The 26021-nt window shown below is 37.4% G+C and overlaps 1 protein-coding gene across 2 annotated transcripts in view; it reads left to right on the forward strand.

Annotated features, from left to right (window-relative positions):
- The window catches only part of MYOM1 (myomesin 1), a 142182-nt gene that overhangs the window by 45133 nt on the left and 71028 nt on the right, over positions 1–26021 (forward strand). For both annotated transcript variants that reach the window (XM_045849931.1, XM_045849932.1), the window contains exons 9-14: positions 2064–2228; positions 4544–4705; positions 12671–12812; positions 15567–15766; positions 17541–17597; positions 19951–20075. In XM_045849931.1, the coding sequence (XP_045705887.1) occupies positions 2064–2228; positions 4544–4705; positions 12671–12812; positions 15567–15766; positions 17541–17597; positions 19951–20075 (851 nt within the window). The remainder of the gene's footprint in view (positions 1–2063; positions 2229–4543; positions 4706–12670; positions 12813–15566; positions 15767–17540; positions 17598–19950; positions 20076–26021) is intronic.

A 26021-nucleotide genomic window follows, 5' to 3' on the forward strand; every position in this document is an offset into this window, starting at 1 on the left:
CAATTAACAATTGATGAGTCCTCTGTAGAAAACAGAGGACTCATCAATTTATTCAATTAATATTTATAGAGCATCTGCTATATGCTAGGAACTGGTTTAGGTGCCCAGAATATGCTGATAAATATAGATAAAGCTCTCTGCCCTTGGTTCTGTTCTAATAGCTAATATGTATTGATTAGTTGTGCCAGACACTGTACTAAGTCATTTTTTATAGGCACTGATTCATTTAATGCTTTCCCAAAGTTTATGAAATAAGTACCCTTTTATCTGTGACATGCAATTGAGGAAGCAGGTTAGGGAGTTTAAATCATGGGGCAAAAATACATATAGTGGCAGAGATATATAGGGACTTGTAACCTGGTCTTTCTAATTTTAAGCCATATTCTAAACCACGGGTCAGCAAATAATATTTTCTGTAGAAGACTAGATTGTGGGCCATACGGTTTTTGTTACAACTATTCAGTGTTGCCATTGTAACACAAAAGCAGCCACAGACAATAGGTAAATGAATGAGCATGGCTGTGTTCCAATAAAATCTCATTTATAAACATTGAAATTTTAATTTCCTATTGTTTTTCACATGTCACAAAATCTTATTCTTCTCTTTAAATGTTAAAAAAAAAAACCATTCTTAATGGTACAAAACAGGAAGCAGTCTAGACTTAGCTTACAGATTTGCCAACTCCTAAACCTCAGGTCTACTGTAACCCTTATCTTTGCCCCCTAAGTCAGCTTTGGAATCAGCCCTGCTTCCCAATGAGGGAGGTCTGGTCAAGTTGTTTTGCCTTCTGGTTTCAGTGGGACATTATCATATAGAAGTAGGGCAGGTAAGACATGTTTCAAAGAGAAGTTATTCCCATGTTGGTTATAACCAACTCATGTGTTACCAGTGGTTGCCTGGCAACACACAAGTTCAAGGCAATACCATGTAATGGTTGACAGCACAAACTGTAGAGACATCCTGCCAGTGTAAATCCTGGCTCTGTGAGGTGAATGTGAGCAGTTATTCAATCTCCCCATGTTGCAGTTTCCTCGTCTATAAAATAGAGATAAGTAATGGTATCTATCTGATAGGGTTTTTGCGAGGCTTGAGTTAATGGATATTAAACACTTGGACAATACCTGGCACAAGTTGAACTCAATAAATGTTAGCTTGCTGTTTCAAATTAATACTAAGAGATCTTAGGGAGAGAGAAATGAAACATGAGAGAAAGGGCCTGAGTTTTAGAGATGGGCAGGTATGGGTTTGAATTTGAATTTCACATGTGATACCTTTGAAACCTTGTCATTAGCTGTACATTTGTGAACTTCTATATCCCCCTCTGAAAGAAATGAAAAACTAGTATCTATGCTGTGGTGTTTTTGCAAGGATTAGATGATGTCAAATGTAGTGTGCCTGGCATTGTAATAACCTGTAATAAATAGTTGTTATCTTCTCAAGCCCTTTTCTTTGAGAAAAAAAGAAAATCAGGGAGAGTTCATGATGCAGGCATTTATACAATCTATAAATTAGACATTTCTAAGAAAAAAATTTAAGTTACAGTATTTTAAACCTTTTAGTATTGTCCATTGACATTTCTTATATTTTTTAACTTAGATTATTAAAGAAATTAAATCAACTTACTGAAAAACTCATTTTTCATGACTAATTGATATGGCTATTTGTTCTAAGATTACAAGCAGTAGTTTAAATGAACTCAGAATCTAAAATTTAAAAGCACATATGTATTGAATATATCTCTACTAACTATTTAAGTCTAAGCTAAATGTGGTATTAATTTACATTTTATATAAGGCATTAAACCTGACCTTTAAATTATATTAATTATAGATAAACTTTTCTGACCAATGAAGCAAGAATTTTCATACTCAGAAATGACATACATGTCATTTCTCATAAGGACATGGGAATATGCTACATACTTCTTTTATTAGACTTAATTTTTGCTCAGATAAATTATTTGATTGGTATTTGTTGTGACTGCTCTCTGCCAGTACTTATTAAAATGCTTATGTCTCTTTGATGAGAAGAAATAAATTACTGATGTTTTTGTTGTACCTAGGCGCTGTGACCCCTTATGGTTATGCATCTAAGTTTGAGATCCACTTTGATGACAAGTTTGATGTATCTTTTGGGAGAGAGGGTGAGACGCTGAGTCTAGGCTGCCGTGTAGTCATCACTCCTGAAATTAAGCATTTCCAGCCAGAGGTCCAGTGGTACAGAAATGGTGAGCCTTGATAACGAATTCTCACTTAGGTTCTTATTCACAGAAGGTCAGGCTTGGCACCAGAGCATGAATGTCCATAAGACTGCAGATCTGTTTACCAGAGCTGGCAGGAGCTGGGCATCAGAGGGCATAACCTATTGAAAGTTTAAAAAGTTTTTTACACATATATCAAAGCAGTAGAATTTTGATAATATATTTGAAGAAATTATAATTTACCACCAAGTAACGTATGGAAAGGATTAAAAAAATGTGATTTTCCTTATGTTACTTGGATATACATTCATTTTGTAAGTTAATTTTATTTGGCAAAATAAATGAAGTTTACAGTCCAATGAGACTATGGAGCATGTCAGTTGTGCATGGGGCCACCTGGGGTAGTCTGTGGCACTGTGGAGTCCCAAGGCAATGGCTGGAACCTGGGCTCAGGCTGAAACCAGCATGGTGGTGGCAGCAGCAGCATCGATGGTAGACATGTCCCTAGAGGAGGAAAGGGGCAGCATAGGAACCATCAGTGGGAGGCCAGCTTGCCAGGCAATCCCCAGAACTTATCTTTGTGGGGCCTGCGCAGATATTAGATCCCTGGCCTGAGCACTGCCAGGAACTACCAGCAATCAGGCAGTAATCTTTGTAGACATTGCAATGAAACATGTAAGGCATTTGGTAGGATTCTTCAAAGAGTTTAGAACCTCTGGTTATGAAAACTGCCACACCACAAAGCGACTATATACAAACTTAGACATAGAAATTAAGTTGTTTTTTTAATTTATTTTTAGAGAGAGGGAAAGGGAAGGAGAAAGAGAGGGAAAAAAACATCCATATGAGCGCCCATATTGGGGACCAAACCCACAACCTAAGCATGTGCCCTGATCGGGAATTGAACTGGTGATCCTTCCCTTTGTGGGACAATGCCCAACCAACTGAGCCACACCAGTCAGGGCAGAAATTAAGTTTAAAGATTGTAACATTCAATGTAAAAGAACACCTTTTATATGAAACTTGGGATAAAGCAGTTATTAACAAGGAAGATAATTTCAAAATTAATTTTTCCTCCTAATTGAAGAGATAGTGATAGAATAGCGATAGAATACATAAACAGGTGTTTGAGTTCCATACAAACCATAAAGTCACTTTCATTTTCTTCTATGACCTTCATAAATTATGGGACATGTAAAAGAAAATATTAAAATGCAATTATGTAAATTTGCACTTAAAATTTTAGGCTTACATGAAACTGACTTGTATAAGGTAAATCTTGTTAGAACAATCATTTTTCAAGAATAATCAGCTCTAGAGCAGTAAAATTTATATTTTGAAATAGTTTATCAGAAAGTTAGCCCAAGGTATATAATACTATTCAGTATACATCTATGTAATTCTATGACTACACAACACTCTTAACAGCTGCAGTAATAGGTGCATCAGCAGAAAGATTCTCCTCAAAATAAAAACGTTTCAGATCTCCTTTGTGATCTTACATTTGCAAAGCATGACTGATGTTGCTTTAAATTATATCCATTTAAAATGAACTTGCTGCCCTGGTTGGTGTGGCTTAGTGGATTGCATGTTGGCCTAAGAACTGAAGGGTCACAGGTTTGATTCCCAGTCAGAACACAAGCCTGGCTTGCGGGCCAGGTCCCCAGTTGCATGCAAGAGGCAACTGATCAATAAATCTCTCACATATCAATGTATGAGAGATTCCTTTTCTTCTTCTCTCTCTAAAAATAAATAAAATCTTTAAAATAAGTAAGTAAATAAGTAAGCAAATAAAATGAAGTTGCTAAAGGTATGAGTTGATTACCTAATTACTAAATTTGCACAAAAGCAAGCCAGAAATATTTATTATTAATCAAAATATCACATTAATAAAGTATTATTTTTGTAAAATAATGGCACAAAAATATTAGCTTCTGCAGTGTGTATCATTCTGTATTACACTTTATAAGTAATAAACTATTTTTAGAGGGAAAAGCCTAATACTTTATGTCCTTTTCAACGTGCTTTTTCCTCTGCTTTTTGAACAAGGGAACTTGCCATTTCATTTTGCACTGCAGATTGTGTATCTGGCACTGGTTCCCTCATGGCTTATCTAGCTAGTATTTTTACCAATATAAACATGGCAGGATGGCTCAAAGCTCTAGAGACTTCCTCTAGTAGTTAAATAGCTTTCAATACAGAAAGAAGAGGAATAGAGAGAGAAAAAGAGGTAGGAGCTTGGGGGAGAGGGAGAGAGAGGAGTGGAGGGGAGAGAGGAAGGGAGTAATAAAGAAAAAGATCAGTTAATTTGCTGACTTCTCCTCCCCCACCCCCTACCCCAGGAGTACCTGTTTCTTCATCAAAATGGGTAGAAACACATTGGAGCGGAGATCGGGCAACACTGACATTTTCTCATCTAAATAAAGAAGATGAAGGCCTCTACACAATCCGTGTACGAATGGGAGAATATTATGAACAATACAGTGCTTACGTCTTTGTTCGAGGTAAGGCTTAACAGAAAGCAGAACACCCGAGAATATTTAAAACAATGAGGCCAAATCAATCTATCCAAACATGTTTTTTGTAATGATAAAAGAGCTATTTGAAAATTCTTGCAGATTAAATGGCATAGGTATATTAACTTCCAGACCTGATGCAAAAAAATTAACACTGAAGGCAACAACCCCAAAATAACTAGTTTCCAAATTGTGCTACTGTCACTAATGATGGCTTCTTCCTTGTCTTCAGTGAGCCAACAATGCAATTTGAGTAGAGATGTTAAATCCTTTATGAAAAGCCATCTTAGTTTATGGATGCTGCAACAACAACAAAAAAATGATGGGTTATTTGGGAACTTACTCTTTAATATCTATTTTGAGGAACAAATTTATTATTTAATTTCATAGCTTTTTTATAGCTTTAGCTTTAATGAACTAGGTAACAAAGTGCTAAAATTTAATTCATAAGACAAACTATTATAATCATTGATTGATTTTCAGGAGTCTTTCATCAGTGTCTTGAATGGATCAAATATGTACAAGGGCAAATGTTATCTCTACATGTTGTCCTAGTACACTGGGAAGACCATTAACACCTCCAGGCTACAAGGGTAGTGTTCTGTGTTCTTTTATGTGATGGTCAGCCAATTGTGAACACAGCAGGAGTCAGAGGAGAAGCTCAGGAAAAAGGTGTTTCATACTCACAAATTCTTGATAGATGAGGGGCAGCCTACCATTCAGGGCCACGTGAGGAAGTACCAGCATTGGTTGGTTCAGGGCAAAAGGGGCAGGAGTTAGGGGAGAGCATAACCCATGGCCTTTACAGCAGTTTCTGTGGGAAAGGCAAGACAGAGCAAGGCAGTTTAGGATTGTCTAGTGTGAATAATTTTGGTAGACTCTAAACTGTAGTGGTGTCTAGTTGTCTGGTACCTGGCCCTAGGATGGTTAAGCCAGAAACATATTTCTGCCTGGAGTGCATGGGTCAGATCTAGGAGATAGGGCTCTGGTTGTTAGTTTGTATATCAAAGACATGCCAGGCTGAGCCCTTTGCTATCTCCAAGATTTGACTAGTTGACAGAGGAAAGGGGAGGGAGCAATCTCTCTCCAGCCAGAAAGGTTTGTTAGAAGTCCAAAAATCTTAATAAACAGAAAATAAAAATATAAACAGTACAGGTAGACTTGTTAATTTTTTAGGCTTGCTAAGATGGTTATGTTCAATGTGGTTATTGAGTCTCAGATCCCATCGATACTGTTACATTGCACCCTGTGGCGCTATCTATGTTCCCATTGTGGACTATGGAAAACAGAGAGAAAGGAAGTAGAGGGGAAGATGCAGACATGCACACATCACTTCCCATGTGAACACTTAGCCACATGCACACATCTCACAGTGAGGGAACCTAGGGTGTCTAGTTTCTGGTTGGGCAGCCATGTTCCCTGCTAAAGCTCAGCAGTTCAAGTACTAAAAGGAAGGAGGAAGAATGAATACTGAGAACACTTAGCAATCAGTCTATGCAACACCAGTACTGAATAAGAATAAATGATCATTGAATTCTGCCACTGACCAGCAACTGACAAAGATACGTGAATATCTATACCAAATTAAAATATGTGTTAGATTTTCCCCTACATGAAAGCATTATGGGAAAAATTAGAAACCATCAGGAGGAAGAAAGAAGCTAGCCTTCTGAGTAATTTCAGTGAAAACAGACACACGGGAAGTTATCAGTAAGATTCTTTAGCCAAACCATCTAGATGAACCTATTAGGTGAGAATTGAATACGCAAAGTCTTTGTCTCTGTTCTCAATTATCTTACCTTAACCAGAGAGTATCCTTGGTGATTCCAAAATCCTTAGTTATGCCTTGGTGACTTCTTTCTGGACTTTTCGGGCACTCTGACATAGTCCAGAGTTTCCTCAACAACATTTCTCAATGCCCACGCTCAGAATTGTGGTTCTCTGTCAGGTTTAAGCCAGTCTTCAGATAACTAACTGTAGCCAGGGGAAAGGTCTTAAAACTTAAATTTATACTTCAGCCAGTTTTCAAATCCATAAAACAAGGAAATGGAAGATTATAAAATTTACCAGATGTTTATATGAGAGAAATGAAAAGGTAAATGGGAAAGGCAAAATTGAAAAGACAATTTCAGCAATTGCATTGGGAATTTACCATCTTTTAGAAAAAAAATTCCCATGCTAAGTTTTTTTTAAATTATGTATTTTAGATTCTTTTAAAAAATCTTTACTGAGGTATAATTTACATACTATAAGATTTAACCATGTTAAGTATGCAATGCTTTCTAGAATATTTATGGAGTTGTATAATCATTATCCACAATCCAGCTTTAGAACATTTCTATCATTGAAGAGATTTCTCTTGCCCATGCCCCACTCATCCCCAGCCTGGCCCTAGTCAGTCACTAATCTGCTTTCTTTCTCTGTAGACTGTTCTTTTCTGGGCATTTGTGGGTATAGCATGTGACCTTTTATATCTATCTTCTTTCCTGGAGCATATATTTGGAGGTTCATCATGTTAGTGGTTTGTTCCTTTTTATTGTTGACTAGTATTGTACGGAATGGATATACCTCACTGTGTCTATCCATTCATTCACCAGTTAATGCAGGGGTGTCAAACTCATTTTCCCTGTGGACCACATCAGCCTCGTGGTTGCCTTCAAAGGTTTGAATGTAATTTCAACTCCTTAACAGTTAAGGAGTAGTTACATTTGTACAGCCCTAAAATTATTTCAGCCCTTTGAAGGCAACTGTGAAGTTGATGTGGTCCCTGATGAAAATGAGTTTGACACCCCTGAATGAATGATTTCCACCCTTGGGCTATTATGAATAAGGCTATGAAAATGTGCACTCTTATTTATGGGTCTAGGTTTTCATTTCTCTTGGGTAGATAGATGCTTATAAGTGGAATTTCTCATCATGAGTTAAATTTATGATTAACCCTTTAAGAAACTGCCAGTGTGTTTTAAATGACATTTGCTGTGTTTTTTAAAACTTTGTAGTGAGCTGTGTGAGGCCATTTCAATGCATTTTTTTAGAGCTCTGGTATTTTTGCTACTTAAAAAATAACTCCTGAACCAGACTGATCAGTATATACAGCACCATATGTCTGTACACATTCCAAAGCTGTACTCATTTGTCCAGGATTTTATAAGTACATAGACAATGTGGTTTTTTGGGGGGGAGGGAGGAATATAAATAAGCAAAAAAGAAAAAGAAAAGCCATCTATAAGTTTACCATCCAGAGATATCCAGTGTTATCATTTCATTACATAGTCTTCTGGACTTCTTATATGCAGGGTGGGCAAAAGTAGGTGTGCAGTTGTGAATTCATGAAACAGAGTTTATTCTTATTTATTTATTAATTATTGTACTATTTTCCATCTGAACAAATTTAAACCTGCTTTGTGTCACCCCTGTATTCTTTCCTCACCATCTCCCAGAGAGAGAGAGGGTGAGGGAAGAGATAAGAACATGATAAAGACCGGGATAAAAATGTCATGAAAAAAAGAATTATTAATGGCAAATAAATATATGAAAAAGTTTTCACTAGTAATCAAAGTAATTTAAATTACAATAATATAATGTATTAATAGATTGTATTAAAGAGATTTAAAAGATTTTTTAAAATTCTCTGAGATAAAGGAGTGGAGGGACTAGCACTCCTATTATTCAACTTGTCTCAGGGTGTTTTGCCACCATGTATTGTAGGCACATTTACAATAATTCTAGTTTTAGGGACTTGAGTGGACAAACTGAAAAAAAATTGTATGGGATGTTGGGAAACATCTGGAAGAAATATAGATATTCACCAATGGCAGTTGTAAAATAAAGTATAATCAATAGCTCCATATAACCAAAGGAATACCATACAGCAATTAAAACTAATGATCCATAATTACATTTATTGATATAGAACTATATCAAAAAAAGTCAGTTTAGACTTCTGGCCAAGATGGAGGCACAGGTAGATATACTGTGCCTTCTCACACAACCAAAAGGACAACAACAAATTTAAAAACAAGCAATAACCAGAACTGCCAGAAAATAGAACTATATGGAAGTCTGACAACCAAGGAGTTAAAGAAGAAACATTCATCCAGACAAGTCGGAGGGCCAGAGACTGGCAGCCTGGGTGGAGAGGACTTGTGGCAAGGTGGCAGTTTGTGGAGTGGGTGGTCCCATATTTGCATGAGGATGAGCCGGGAGGAACAACTTGGGAACAAGACAGACAGTGCAACCCAAAGTTCTAGTACAGGGAATAAAGCCTCAGTACCTCTGATTGAAAAAACCTGTGGGGGTTGAGGTGGTGGGAGAAGCTCCCGGCCTCACAGGAAAGTTCGTTGGAGAGATCCACAGGGTCCTAGAATGTACACAAACCCACCCACCTGGCAATCAGCACCAGAAGGGCCCAATTTGTTTGTGGGTAGCAGAGGAAGTGACTGAAAGTTGGTGGACAGCCAAACAAATGGCATTGTTTCTTCTTGGACCCCTTCCCCACAGATAGCACCACAACATAGCAACTTGGGTTGCCCTGCCCTGGCGAATACCTAAGGCTCCACCCCTTACTATGTAACAGGTGCACTGAGGAAAAAATAAACAGCCCAAAGGAATGAACAGATCAAAGCTCCAGAAAAAATATAACTAAGCAATGAAGAGATACCCAACCTATCAGATACACAGTTCAAAACACTGATAATCAGGATGCTCACAGAATTGGTTGAGTATGGTTGCAAAATAGAGGAAAAAGTGAAGGCTATGAAACATGAAAAAAGGAAAATATACAGGGAGCTAACAGTGACAGGAAGGAAACCATGACTCAAATCAACAGTTTGGAGAAGAAGGAAGAAATAAACATTTGACCAGAACAGAAGAAACAAGAATTCAAAAAATGAGGAGAGGCTTAGGAACCTCCAGGACAACTTTAAACATTTCAACATCTGAATCATAGGGGTACCAGAAGGAGAAGAGGAAGAGCAAGAAATGAAAAACTTATTATAAACATAATGAAGGAGAACTTCCCCAATCTGGCAAAGGAAATAGACTTCCAAGAAGTCCAGGAAGCTCAGAGAGTCCCAAGGAAGTTGGACCCAACAAAGCACACACCAAGGCACATCAAAATTACATTACCCAAGATTAAAGAGAAGAAGAGAATCTGAAAAGCTGCAAGAGAAAAGGACACAGTTACCAACCAAGGAGTTCCCATAAGGCTATCAGCTGATTTCTCAAAAGAAACCTTGCAGGCAAAAAAGGGCAGGAAAGAAGTATTCCAAGTCATGAAAGGCAAGGACCTACATCCAAGATTACTCTATCCAGCAAAGCTTTCATTCAGAATGTAAGGGCAGAGAAAGTGCTTCCCAGATAAGTCAAGTTAAAGGAGTTCATCACCACCAAGCAATTATTATATGAAATGTAAAAGAGACTTATCTAAGAAAAAGATAAAAAATATGAACAGTAAAATGACAACAAACTCACAACCATCAACAACTGAACCTAGAAACCAAAGACAAAAACAACATGAACAGGAACAACTAAGCAAACAACTAGAACAGGAACAGGAACTAGAACAGCACAGAAATGGAGATCACATGGACGGTTATCAGCAGGGAAGGGGGTGTGAGGAGTGGGGGAAAAGGTACAGGGAATAAGTACCATAAATGCTAGGTAGAAAAATAGACAGGGAGAGGTTAAGAATAGTATAGCAAAAGTAGAAGCCAAAAAGCTTATATGTACAACCCATGGACATGAACTAAGGAGGAAGGAATGTGGGTGGGAGAGGGTGTGAAGGGCAGAGGGGAATAAAGGGGAGAAAAAAATGGGACAACTATAATAGCATAATCAATAAAATATATTTAAAAAGAAAAAAGAAAATCATTTTACATGAAACGGTATAGTCCCATTCCATTCTTATTTTAAATAGTCACTTTTGAGTTATAAATATAGAAAAAAATCTAAAAATAATTGGCCAATATCTTAGTAGTAGTAGTAACCTCTGAGTTATAAAATTTAAAAGAGATTTTTAAGGTTTTTTTATTATCATGTATTTTACCAGCATGCAGTGCTTTTATAATACAAATAAACATTAGAATTACTTAAATTTTGAAAAAGTTATTAATAGCCAGTGTCAGAGGTTAAATACAAAGAGTAGCAGAACAATCTTTGACCTAATTAATCAAACCTACAAAAAGTTTGGCTATTTGGAGGGTTGGGAGACAGAAGGACAGAGGCTAAGGAAAGGACTGACGCTGACTGACTGGGCGCTGTGGTCCAGACCATCCACAGCAGCTGCTAGGAGCCAAGAGCACAAGTGTGAAGTAACATAACACAGCATTTGGATTTGGCTTCCAGCAGCTGCTAAACAGAAGCTGTTTTTGAAAGACTGTCAAGCCCACCCCACAAATGGCATAAGTAATTTTATAAAAATGTTGAAAAGTAGATCCCTAAATGCCTACAGCTGCCCGGCTGTTAAATACAATGGACATTCAGTGAACTGAATTCCACTCTATCAATTTGGGGGTTGCTGGTGGTTAATATTATGGGCCTTTTGGAGGAGGACATGGCTCGAGGCTGCCAGCTGTCCCCTTAGCAGTTGAGTGGCTTTCCAGCAGTACCTGACCCCTGTTAACCTCAGCACATCTACCTTTAGTTTTCCTCTGCTCTGCTTTCACCACCAGCAGGCCCTCTCCCTCATCCAGTGCTCTCAGAGTCTGAAAGAAAAGACATTTCTCCCTACCAAAATGCTCACTCCCTGTTGTGTGGCACGCAGGCATTCTACATGAAGTTTTAGGCACCAGTTAGTTATGTTCTGCTACAGCAGTTATGTAGGAGGCATTTGCCTAAAGGCACTTTCCTGCAGGTTTCATGGGGCAAGAAACAGAGTGTTCAAAACCAAAGTGACTGGAGCTATTCACAGGTAATGTGAACCTATTAAATTCAGAAGCAGACAAATATTTCTGCCGTGTTATCACATGCTTTAGTAACTCATGAGACTTACACAAGTGTAGCTGATAGAAAAAGAAAGTGTTTATTCAGTCAACAAGAGTGGTTTTCCTTGGGTAAGTGGCTCCTACATGTCTCAGCCTCCTCTCCTACTAATTCGTTCCGAAAGGGTTGGCCAGATGTCACAAGAAATTGGCAAATGTGAACTCCCTCCCTCAGAGATTCTGCCTCCTTTCTTGATCATTCTCACTTAAAAGGCTACTGATTATTTTCATTCTCTTTACTCTCCTAAAAACAACCCTGATTCACTAATTTAGCTGTGCCCAAGACACACTGCTGAGGGGACCCCACTGTCACAGGATCCCATTTCATAAATACTCACTGTCCTCTGTTTCTTGTATAATCCTGAACTTTTACTAACCTCAGATAAGCCAAGCTCAGATGTGGGTATTGCGTCAGAGTTCCTTTCACAAGTATCTTCAGTTTGGGAACAAACATTTGATTAAAATGAATGTTTTCTATTCTCTTCCAAAATGGTAGCACCCTGCGTAGGGATGGGCAAAGCTTCATGTTCTTATTCTTTGGGGATGCATCCAGAAGGTGACAGAAGGGGCTATTTGTTCCCCTTTGGAGCCATTCATACTTTCTGAGTAACATTACACAATAAATATCTTAAGAACAGACTTTCTGGCACAACTTACTTTAGACTTTTCTGATAACAGTCCTCAACAGCTACATATTTATTTTCTTTTAGAACATTTGGGCAAGCAAGGGCCATGAGGCAAAGGTCATGGGTTATTTTCAGAGCCCTTTCTAACATAGTGTTCTTTGTACTGATGGTGAAAAGCACATATTGTTATGCGGGTAAGCAAATTACAAGACTGAAGCTTGGTCTACTAGGGCCAAAGATGTAGCCACTCTGGTGGCAGGCTAAGAAATGTGTGCACTAGGAGCACAGCCTGGGGGCTGATGGAGCATATCTGAAAGGGCTAATGGGATCCTTTCGTATCTCCACAGATGCTGATGCAGAGATTGAAGGAGCCCCTGCCTCTCCCTTGGATGTGGTGGGCTTGGACGCCAACAAAGATTATATCATCATCTCTTGGAAACAGCCAGCTGTGGATGGAGGGAGTCCTATTCTGGGATATTTTATTGATAAGTTAGTACTTAGTCAAACTTCAGTTAGAGTGATGTGGCCATAGAGATGCATGCTTGATTTCTCTACCATTTCTAGGTGAAACATTTTCTTTCCTGGTCTTCTCTCCCTCCTCTGTCTCTTTCTTTCTGTCTCTCTCTCTCTGCCATATATATAAATGTGTGTATATATATGTATGTATGTATAGGTGGATATAGAGAAATATAGATATAGATATACCTAAATTCCAAAAGCACAAGTCACTAATTTGACAAGAAAACTATGAATTTCTAGACCTAGTAGAGACCACTTTGGAAATAACTGGTATTCAACCTATTTAATGCCCATATTCCTAGTATGTCAGCAATTTAAGAATATTACATAAAGAAAAATTCTTTAATTTTGGCCAGGTTACTCTTTTGGCTGGAGCATCATCTCATACATCAAAAGGCTGTGGGTTCAATCCCTGATCAGGGCACATACTTAGGTTGTGGGTTGTATCCCCTGTCTGGGTGTGTATGGGAGGCAACCCATCAACACTTCTATCTCATATCCATAAACATAGCCTTGGATGATGATTAAAAAAATAATAGCAATACTTTACAAATACTAACAAAATCTTATTTACATTTCAGGAAGTGATTTCAAGTTAGAAAAAGAAACAACAAATATCAATATCAATAGGATTAAATAATGTTCTATCTAGTGACAGGCTCTTAGTATTTACATTCTCTGAAATTTAGAGACTATACAAATTATGGTAATTGAGTCTTACACATTAATTATACACTGATTTTAGATGGTGTAAATGAAAATTTTACATTATCAACCTAAATACATTATGGTCTGACTTAGTTTCTATTCAAATAGTTGCTCCAATTCTTTCTATTTTTTGAGTAATAAAATCTGATTGTAGAAACTACTAGGAATAGATCATTTGACTGGTATGGGACAGTGGTATTGTATCAAGGTATATTAAATCTAATATTTATAGCAGTATATAAATTAAATATATGTCTATTGGGTTCAATACCACCTGGAGAAATATTTAAAATAAATTATATACTATTTAATTGTATACTAAATGCTTATACATTATTTTATCTTTTAGTAATGATGAATGTAAAGTTTTATATGTTATTTTTCATCCTTACAATTTCTGCCTTATTGTCTTTTACAAATTTCTAAGGAATTTGCAACCTTTGATCAGTGAAAAACAAGGAACAATGAGTACATTTTGTTTTTCTCTTGACTTAGTCAAAATGAAAATAACCACATTGTGACTAATATTTAATAATCATTTGCCATGTGATTGGCACTGTTCTAAACACTTCTCATATATTGACCATTAACCCATAAGCATCTTTTGAAAGGTAGGTACTGTTATTACAAGTGGGAAATGAGTGGCTGACCCAAGGGCACATGCTAACAAGGAAACACAGGGTCACATAGAGTAATTCTAGCAGAACTAGAATTCAAAGAGCAGCCTGGCTGAAAATTGGTGTTCTTTCTGCTCCACCACGCTGCAGACGGCTCCAGAGCAGTTGTTCTCCGCCTTTCTTTCTGCCCACATGAGGGTCAGGAAGCATGCTGTAGGATCCCTGGGCCACCATGACAGTATCTTCACAGAGGGAGGAGACAGGGCAGTTTGAAGAACTGTCCTAGCCTCCCACACCCCATTTATAAGCTGCTCCATAATTTCTGCAAAGGAAGAGTTAGGAGAGAGTGGATGGAAAGCAAGGATTGAAGCCATATTTGATAGCATTTTACACAAAGTTGAGGAAAATATCTTATCTCAAAGAATGGAAGGGTGAGGGTAAAGAGAAAGATAACCTCTACACACACACTCCCACCACCTTTGCACTGCCAATGGCAATCCCCTCCTTCATGAGCAGCATTTGGAAAGTATACATTTAGGACATAGAACTGTGTTGGGAAAGTGATATAAACTAAAAGTGCAGTACTCTACTCATAAAAAATGATAAGCTACTATATACTGTATACTTCAATCACACGTTGAGCCTCTAAAGGCCTGTTGATTAGTGTCCTACGATAGTGTCCTAACATGATATGAACCCTCATCTCTGTCTCCTGGGATGTGGGTACTCTATCCCCAGCCACCGATGGCTGGAAAAGCACCCAATTAGAAATATGCAGTTTCAAGTGCTTAGACTTCCCCTGCCAGGCCTGGGAATTTCACTGCATCTCCTTAATCTCTCCTGTTAAGAAACAAATGCATTACAGCACCCTCCTCACCATCCTACCACAAAGCATGCAGTGACCATCAAGTGAACTCTCTCCAAACCACAGTGCAGATAAGTATCTTTTAAGGTGTTAGCTTTCTCAACAGGTCCATTTTTAAAAGACAATGCCAAAAGGAGCCACTAATGGTGGATGGTACTGAAGACATCAGCTAAGTGGATGCTTGAGCAATCTTCCCCCTTAGCCTGTTCAATATAAAGATTGTACATACCCACCCGCTTCTGTTTTCCCCCACAAAGCTCCTGTGCTTAGTGCACAAGGCCCCTTAACTGTGTGCTTTCAGTAAGGTCAAAGGACATATATGTGTTTAAGAAGAAGCTGAGCTTCTTTTCTTGTTAGAGAAGACACATACAGTTGAATGGAACTGAGTAGCTGCAGTTAAATAACTATTGAATCGTGCTTGAGCTAGATATTTTGTAGAAAAATCTGAAGCAATTGGGTGGGTATACAGCTTTGGAACTATTAATTTAGCCATACTTCTTTTAATATTCTTACTGACCACTCTCTTTCCCTTAGATGTGAGGTGGGCACAGATAGCTGGTCTCAATGCAATGACACACCTGTGAAGTTTGCTCGTTTCCCAGTCACTGGATTGATAGAAGGTCGTTCTTATATATTCCGAGTCCGAGCTGTAAATAAAACTGGAATAGGTCTACCATCTCGTGTTTCTGAGCCTGTGGCTGCTCTGGACCCAGATGAGAAAGCTAGACTTAAAAGTAAGCATTTTCATTTTCCAGGATCTTCCTGAACCTTTTTTATATAACTATACTAGATCTCATTGCAGTTATTCCTTCCTCTTCCTCTAGAGGGAGAAGAGAATAAGAAATAATCTATTGATCAGAAAATCCTAGGGGAGGGGGGAATGAGAACAGAAAAAGCATTTGTTTTTTGACTCATCTATTTACTAAGGGTTTTATTTTATTTTATTTTATTTTATTTATTTCTATTTGATTCAGACAGGTTTGCTTTTTAAAACTGAGTTCAGGCATTGTGTTTGAAATGAAATATGAAAACCAAGAACCTGGAGAACATTTTTATCCATTTTATTAGCACATTCCAAATATACTTTTCTTTCTGGCTCATATTTTTAAACTGTAAGGTAAATTTTTTAAGTTTGAATTTGGAGTATTAATATCACAGTACAGTGAGTTTCTTTACATCAAAGCAAAAACACATTTACAACATTTTATCTGATCTATACTTGAGTTTCCATATAAACAGTCAAAAATAATCTATTCATATATTTAACCTCCAAGTATCAATGTCAAAACCATAGTACACGAATTATGCTCTGCATTTGTTTCATGAGAAACCATATGGGACCCTCAGTAAAAAGCATCATGAAATGACATTAAAAGAATTGTTGGAAATTAACATTTTACTCTATATCAGATTTCTTAACCTTGGCCCTGTTCACATTTTAGGCCAGATAATTCTATATTAGGGGGGCTATCCTGTGCATCATAGGATGTTAGCAGCATCCCTGGCCTCCACTCCCTAAAGGCCCATAGCACAGCTTCCCCACCTTGTGACTATGAAAATTATCTCTAGATATCCAAATGTCCCTGGGGGCAGGCAAACTCACCCTAGATGATGACTGCTGGTCTGTGCCATATTTGCAGTGCTATTTTTTACTGTAAGTATATGTAGTGGCATCATAAAAATCTAGGTAAATAAGCCACTTTTTCTCTGGAGACTTTTTCTAATCATGCTACTTGATAGCTCTCCAATCACTTTGCACCAAACATCTGACTTCCATCTCTCTTTTCTAATTCCATCTCATATATTCATTTATTCTTTTTCTACAAATTCCAATGAAAATGAGATTTGTTTGAATTGCAGATAAGTTATCTTGTTTATTACCTTTCTGTTTTTTCACAAAGTGTGGTGAAAAGTCCCTTGACCAAAGCACGAACTGAATCATTCTCTATTTCTGATGCCTGTAGGATCACAGGAATGAGGTTTTTTTTTTTTTTAAGTTTATGCTGCCCGTCTCATCCATTTTCCCTACTCAGGATTAAACTGGTTTTCTTTGTAGACAACACTTTCAAATGTAATGGGAAGAAATCGCCTTCTTTGAGCTTTACCACGGGATCAGCACCCCTCTCCTCTTTCATCTTCACAAATAGCTTCTGGGCTTATAATTGTTCCAGAAAGGTTTCTCCCAAATACAGTTATCCCTTAAGCAGGGACAAAAGATCCTACATGTTTCAGGAGAGCCACACGGAACAGTGAATGAGCACAGGTTGTTTACCTCACTCGTGTAAGTACAATTCTAGAAATGTCAGCTCAGTTCAGGCAGCTTCTAGGCTCCAGCAGATTGTGAATTCTTTGAAGACACAATCCCGTGTACATGCTCAGTAAGATTCTTTAGCAAATTACATAAGTCAGCTAAGTAGCAAATCCATTTGTGACCAGTCTGGCCACTTTATCAGTGTGGTTGAAACTGCATTTGTGAATGTTTGTGATTTTTAATTTATCTCTGTTCAGGTCGCCCTTCAGCACCCTGGACTGGACAGATCATTGTCACTGAAGAGGAACCTGGAGGTAAAAGCTACAGTTTCCTCAGATACTATCGCCAATGTTTCGTTATGTGGGTTAGCTTTTGTTATCGATGGTGCAGTGCATGTTACAATGTTTTGGGAAGAACATTCTGGAATAGCTGAAGATCATAGAGTAACATATTATCAGAGAATCACTTTTCCTAAAAAGCTTCAGGGAGGTATATTTGACATACAGTAAACTGCATGTCTGTAAAATATACAGCTTGATAAATTTTATAGCTGTGTTCGCCTATGAAACCATCACCATGATCAAAATAGTGAAAATATCCACTGCCCTTAAAATTTCCCCAGATCCTTTTGTAATCTCCAGGCCATCACAAACCTGCTTCCTCTCACTATAGTCTGCATTGTCCACAATTTTAGATAAGTGGAATCATATTCATTTTTGGTCTGGTTTCCTTCATGCAGCATAATTATTTTGAGATTTATCCATGTTGATGCATGTATCATTTCATTTTGATTTATCCATCCATCACTGAAAGTTTCTATAAAAATCCTTATGAAATGTTTATGTGGTCACGTGTTTTCACTTCTCTTGGATAAATACCTATGAGTTGAATGGATATGTCATACAGTAGGTTTATGTTTAATTTTAAAAGAAAACAGTCAACTATTTTCCAAAATGGTTGTGCCACTTTATATTCTCATCAGTAGTCTTTCTATGAGAATTCCCCAGTTGCTCCACATTGTCACCAGTACTTGGCAAGATTAGTCTTTTCACTTTTAGTCATTCTAGTGGTGTACAGTGCTGTTTTATACCATAGTGGTATTTCGTAGTGGGAGCATAGTGGTTTTAATTGGCCTTTCCCTACTAATGTAGAAATTGATTGCATATTTGTAGATCTATTTCTGCAGTCTCTATTGGTAAATTTTATTTTCTCTTTTATGTAGCTTTTATAAGTGCTGTATTTATTTTTTTAAGCTTCATAGTTTTGAAATCAGGTAATACAAATCCCCTAATCTTCCCCATACCCAAAGTTGTTTTATCTATTCTAACTCTTTATATCTTCATGGAAAATGTGAAACCAGCTTATACATTTCTACAAAAACCTTCTGGAATTTCAATTGAATCTTTTATTTCTTTAATGATTTTCTCTCTATTTGTTCTATCAATTATTGATAGTGATGAAATCTCCAACTAAATGATTTATTTATCATTTTTCTTGTAGTTCTATATGGTTTTGCTTCATGTATTGTGATGTTCTGTTATTAGATGCATAAACATTGTTATTGTTATGTTTTCTTATGGACTGACCACTTTATTGTTATAAAGTGACTCCCTTTATCTATAGTAATGTTCCCCCTGCCTTGGAAATCTACTTTGTTATTAATATAACCTTTCCAGACTTCCTTTGACTGGTTTTAGCATGACATATGATTTTCATTCTTTTACTTTTAACCTATGTGTGTGTTCATATTTAAGTCACGTTTCTTATAGGCATCATAGAGCTGGATCTTGCTTTTTATACAATCTGGTAATCTTACCATTTGTGACAACATAGATGGACCTAGAGTATATTATGCTAAGAGAAAGACAAATATTATGTATTTTACTTATATGTGGAATCTAAAAAGTAAAATAAATGAACAAACAAAGCAGAAATGAACTCATAGATACAGAGAACAAAGTGATGGGTGCCAGATGGGAGGAGGGTTGGGACACTGGATGAAAAGATGAAGGTACTCAGAAGTACAAATTAGCAGTTACAAAATGTCATGGGCATGTACAGTACAACACAGGGAATATTGTCAATAATATAGGGTGGGGCAAAGTAGTTTTACCGTTGTTTATATAAAAATACAATAGTTAATAAATATTAGTACAAGGATAAACTCTGTCTTTCATGTACTCACAGCTGTGGACCTATGTTTGACCCACCCTATATTATAATAATTATGTATAGAGTCAGGTGAGTACTAGACTTATCAGGAAAGCACCTCACAACTTATATAAGTGTCTGAGCACTATGATGTACACCTGAAACTAATATAATACTGTGTGTCAACTATAATTTTTAAAAGTGTAAAAATTTTAATCAATCAATTAATAAATAAATTGCATTAACAAACTATGATTCCAATCCTTTTTTAAGAGATATAAAAAAATAAGTTATGTCATTGCAACTGGTTTTCAGGACTACTGGAGAAATTAAAATTGTCAACAAAGAAAGTAAAATGAATGAATGGCTTTCAGGAAGAATTTTAAAGATAAGGTACTTCTTTATTCTATGAAGCAGCAATTAAGTCTTCCTCCAGGAATAGGGAACCATCTGTGACCCTGAGTATCCTGGGTCTCCCAGAGTGTGTGCTCCTTACTTTTCCTTGTTGTTTTTCAGAGGGTATTGTTCCTGGACCCCCCACAGACCTCTCCATCACTGAGGCCACCCAGAGTTATGTGGTGCTAAGCTGGAAGCCCCCTCGACAACGTGGCCATGAGGGCATTCTGTACTTTGTGGAAAAGGTAAGACTCTTGGATCAGCATTATTCCCTCATACCACTTTCTGAAGCTTTCTTTTAAAGAGCAGAGATTAAATTTTACTGTGTCCTGAACTCTTTAAAACAATATAAACTGTAAACAATCTCCACAGAAAAATGTGTATCACACAGAACTTTGCCAGAAAGTCCAGGGGATTTGTGGACCCCTGAGGGTTGTCTATAGATTTCTAAGGCTCCACAGACCCCAAAGCATGATCCCTTTATGAAGAGAGATGTTCCTGAAGTTGTAGATTTCCTGTAAGACACTGTTTTCAGGAAACCTCTCTGCCTCCCTTGCTCTAGTAATGGCTTTTCTTCTCTCTACGCCTTGTCCTTCTGCAGTAGGGCAGGAACATCAGTGAGGGTAGATGGCTGAGAGGAGGAGAAGTTAAACTACTTTCCAATGGCTAGAGAGCTGAGGACAGAGAGCGCTCACATGCTGCTACACGCTTGGCTAGCACTACTCTGGGTGCAGGTCAAAGGATGGGGTCAGAGGTTAAAAAACAACATAAGATATTGGCTAGTTCTTTCAAGTCTTTTACAAGTATATTGTAATTGTATTATGTTAGAGAGGGCAGCACACAATGAAGGCTTAAAATGAATGAATCATGAGAATTGTATATGAATCTATCATATGCCAATATTTGAGAAGAGTTCTAATAAGTATTTATGCCCAAAAAATGGAGAAGAGCCAATAACTGCATGAGATTACTTGGGGAACTGCCCCAGCTGCAAGTGCAGACACAGAGGAGAACCTGCCAGGCAAGGCACAGGGCCTAGGAGTGGAAGAAGTCCTTGGCTAACAGGATAATTGCTACTAAGAGTGTTTAAAGAGAATTTACCTAAAATGAGGTTTAACTCTTTTATATTGTTGGTGGAAATGTAAATTGGTCCAACCACTAGGGAAAGCAATATGGAGATTCCTCAAAAAATTAAAAATGTATCTACCATATATGTAGCAATTCCACTCCTGGGTATATACCCAAAGGAAATGAAAACAGAATTTAAAGAAGGCCCCAGACCAAGGAATCAGATACTGGCTGTTTTTTACCATAAATCCTAGAGGTAAGGGCATGGACTTCACAAAAAATACCAGAGGTGACTCAATGTTTTCAAAAAATATGTGGCATGAGGGTGGGAGGAGGAGGGAGATGAAACAAAAAACAAAAAACAAAACAAAACAGGATTTTGATAAGATACATACATTCCCATGTCTATCACAGCATTATTTACAATAGCCAAGGTATGGACTCAACCCAAATGCCCATCAGTAGATGAATGAATACAAAAGAAGCGTTACATATACACAATGGAACAACATTCAGTCATGGGAAAGGAGGATATTCTCTCATATGCAACAATGTGGATGGCCCTTCAGCACATTATTGTAAGGAATATAGGTCAGGCAGAGAAAGACAAGTTCTGTATGATATCACTCATATGTGGACTCTAAAAAAAGTAAATTATTACAAAGAGAGAGTAATGTGGTGGTTACCAGGTGAGGGGAAGGGGGCATAAGAGTGACAGTGTTTAAAGATAAAAACTTGTAATGAGTAGTAAGTAAGCCATAGAGATCTAATGTATAGTATGAAGAACACATGAAACCAGAAAAGTCAGCATCTGTGCTGCGTGTCACTCCCAGAACCAATAAGTAGAGATAAGGATTGGCCCTTTATGGGCACTTTATTCAGATGCCAGAAATCTGAAAAGACAGCGGGAGGGGGCAGGTTTATGTACCCTGCAAAACCATCTTAACTTTTCATTTTAACCCAACCTTTTTATAAGGAGAAGAAAGAGTAAGTAAGGAGTTTGGAAAAAAGTTAATTGGATAAGAGTTGCAGTCCAGTGGCAGTTTTCCTCATCCTTCTTTATCTGTTGATCCATAATTTTTATCTGCATCACCTGGGACACAATGGCTCAGATACTGTCTATTTGGCTTTGTGCTCCGACCCCGTGGGGGCCCACAGTTGAACTGCTTGTGGACCTACTGGGGTCTCTGTGGTCATGCATTCCAGGTCCTGGAATAACAGCTTTCCATATGCATTAATCATTTAAGTCTATCAACTAAGGCTAAAATCTTTAACTCTTGAATTCCCCTATCACATAGACAATAATACTGTACTATAGTTATATAATGTGATAAACACTGCTACATTAGCAACTGTATTACAATATACAAGTGTATCCAAGTAACATGCTGTGCACCTTAAACCTATGCAATGTACCAGTCAAATTCATTCAATAGAAATAAATGAGTAAATAGAATAAATTAATTTTAAAATAAGGTTAAAATCAATTTGTTATAAGTTTAGATTAGGATGTAATTGAAAAGAGAAACAAAAATGAGTTTATTTTATCATATATAAGAATATTTATATTTTTACTGGCAGCTCTGTACCATTTTTTTAGAACAACCAATGAAAACGTATTTGTACCTTTTAATATATTTTATTTAGTTTTACAATATAGTGTTATTAACTGTAGTCACCATGCTATACATTAGCTGACTTATTTATTTTATAACTGGAAATTTATATATTTTTGACCCCTTTCACTTACTTTGTTCAACCCTCCACCCATCCCCGCCTAGCCTCTGGAAAGAACAAAGCTATTCTCTGTATCACTAAGTTCAGTTTTTTTGGTCAGGGGAGGAGGTGGTATTAGGGTGTTTTTGTTTGTTTGTTCCCTTATTTTTAGATTCCACATGTAAGTGAGATTATACAGTATTTGTCTTTGAGAGGAAATTTTGTAAAATTGTGCAATAGCTTGACAAGGTATTATTTACTTTACAGTTTACTTTCATAGCAAAATTGTAGAAAAGTTCTCCCTTTTGCAAAAATATTATGAAATTCAATCATAAAAAAGTTCTTTTTATTTTGCAAATTTTTTATGGAGTTCAATTAATTTTCCTAAGAGCCTTTGCTTTTTATCTTAATGCTACTCTGATCATTCAACTTTAGAATTCCAGTTAGGTCACCTGTCCTGACAATTATTATAAGAGAATAGATATAGATATACAGGTATATGCAAATTAGGTAAAATATAAAAATAAAAATAATATGCAACTATCTTTGTGGCCTTTTAATTATTTTGTATCAGTGGTACTTGAGAAAAGTATACTAGGGCTTAAAATGCTACGGTCTGTGGTTTCACTTTATTAATTACTTTTCTTTAATAAGAACACTTAGCTCATGTCTGTCAGGAGGATGCCTCACTTCCTTCTTATCCCTAGCAAGCTGGCAACAATAAATGGATCATCTCTTAAACATGCAATAAGTGTATCTTCCAAGGCAGCCTGATTTTATCAAATTAATATTAATATTTTATATTTTATTAATTCTTACATTTTATAGATATTAACTTCAAATAAAATATAACTTGAGTATTAGTCTCAATTAAAATTTTTTTCTTTATTTTTTTAATGGAAGGCAAGAATAGAACAATAAATGTTCATTTCTGATTGTGTTTAATATGCACCCTGACTGAATCTTTTTGAAGCACTCCACAGGAAGGGAGTTCTGAGTAAGCACTGTGACAGTAATTACCACCTTTCCTGTAATAATGACCTAGTACCAGCCTAGTACTGAGACGTTTTCTTCAGATGAGTCAGCTTTGGCTTCTGTTGAACATTTCCTCTGGTCATGTAAACTCTTAATTTCTCCACAATAGTCTGTAACTACCCTAGACCTAAACACATATGAGTCTGTGGTTAAAAATTTAAGTATTCTTCTCTCAGCATACCTTTTAGTATGGAACAGAAGGGGACATTTTTGAGTATAGCAGGTCCTTGAATAAGTTTCTCTCAACATCATTTCATTATTATAACATTAATCGGGGGGAAAGTTGATTCCTGGCCTGGGACTACTGTCTCTGTAAAGATGGCACATTCTCCCCATTCCTAAGTAGGTTTTCCCCAAGTACTCCAGTTCCTGCCACATCCCAGAGATTCATGTGAGATGAACTGGGGTGTCTGGGTGTCTGAAGTGTCCCAGTCTTGAGTGAGTGAGTGTGAGTGTGAGTGGCCCTGTGATGGGATGGTGTCCTGTCCAGGGTGGGCTCCTGCCTTGTGTCTTAAGCTGCCAGGACAAGGTTGAGTCATCCACAACCCTGAACTGAAGTAAGCAGGTTGGAAAATAATTCTTACTTGTTTTAATTAATCATTCTTATATGTACATTTATTTCAATGCTTAATATTAGATCTTTAGATATGTTTTGGGTCTTTATTTAGCTATTTGGTGGGTTTTGTGTCCAGAAATATGCTGTAGAAATGTAAATCTTGTTTATATCAATTAGCTTATGATAAAATTGGTTTTATTATACATCCTTTCACTTAAAGTGAGTTTCCAAGAACCTATCGCCAACGTTAAGTGAACTGTGCAGCCTGAGGCTTGTACAGGTATGGGTGGCACATTCAAAACATCCAGGATGTTAAGGTGCTGGGGAAGCAGAACATGTCCAGAGACTTGGGCCACGTTCACAGAACGGCCCAAATCATTCTGAGCTAAGTCTCAAATTATTTCTGATGAACCACTTCTAATACATTGACCTTTCAAAGGGAAATATTCATGTACTCTTGTTCTGTGGCAAGTTTCCATCTCCAGAATGTTCATGCCCACAGCAGCGCTGCCTCTTGGGTTATCACCATGCTTGCACTTCTTCAGGGAACTTTCTACCTGGGATTTGCATGCACATAAAGCACTTGCCTGCCATGGCCACAGGATTACAATCTCTAACACCATGTCCATAAGCTCTGACATGGTTGAAACTGAGGGGTTTATTAGCAAGGGAATCAGATGAATCGGTCTCTAGTGCTCCCAGCCTCCCTGTCCTACTGTGGCCTTTTCCTCAGGTGTCTTATGTCTTGAGCTCTTCCTCCCATTCTCCTATCAAACTCTGGTCATGTCAGAGACAAGGACAGCACCACTCGATAGCTCTATTTGTACCAGCAGGAATGTTACCCAGGACCAGGCATTGTTCTAAGTACTATACACGTGTCAACCCACTTAATTTTTATAGTACCCCTAAGAGGGAAACACTTTTATTTTCATCATGCCTATCTACAAAGATGAGGAAATTGAGGCATTCATGGGGTAGTTAGTTTGCCCAAGGTCACACAGCAAGAGGCAAAACTAAGATTTGAACCCAGCAGTCGGACTCAGGTTGATATAGATCCAACTGCTGCTTTTAAACCTCCTGAAAGCCTAAGTCTTCTTCTCGGTAAAACTTTGAATAATCACACAAACTGTCTCCATAACACCTAATCAGAGCATAGTTTAGAGCAGGGGTGTCAAACTCATTTTCCCTGTGGGCCACATCAGCCTTGTGATTGCCTTCAAAGAGCTGAATTTAATTTCAACTCCTTAACAGTTAAGGAGTAGTGACATTTATACAGTCCTAAAATTATTTCAGCCCTTTGAAGGCAACCATGAGGCTGATGTGGCCCCTAGGGAAAATGAGTTTGACACCCCTGGTTTAGAGGAATGAAGAATTACAATGGTGAATAAAGTCCTTAACACAGTGAAAGGCAGCTACCATTTTTGCTTTGAAAGTGTAAGTGATTGATAATTGCTTATGTGTTCCCCAGGGGAGAACATGTCAAAATGAATTAAAGCCATAAACTAAAGGATTAAAAGTCTGGGAGAATTTTATCCCTCTGGATAAATGGTCAGCAGATCAACTGTTTAGGGGGGATTTATCCTCTCTACCATCCCACACATAAATGACATTACCATGAAAGGCACTGCAAGGATTTTAGAGGTTACCTTGTCAAATTTGCTCATTCTACAGATGATAAAACTGAGACCAAGAATCCTTGTATGACTTTCTCAAGATCACATAGCTTGTTGTTAAAGCTTGGACCAGAATCAATGTCCCTGGCTTCTTTTCACCATGTCATATTGCCTTTCATTTCAAGTCAATGAAGATTATGCTG

This window comes from Phyllostomus hastatus, unplaced genomic scaffold (genome assembly GCF_019186645.2).
Source record: "Phyllostomus hastatus isolate PE091 unplaced genomic scaffold, TTU_PhHast_1.1 phas_contig_80, whole genome shotgun sequence".
Classification (NCBI taxonomy): domain Eukaryota; kingdom Metazoa; phylum Chordata; class Mammalia; order Chiroptera; family Phyllostomidae; genus Phyllostomus; species Phyllostomus hastatus.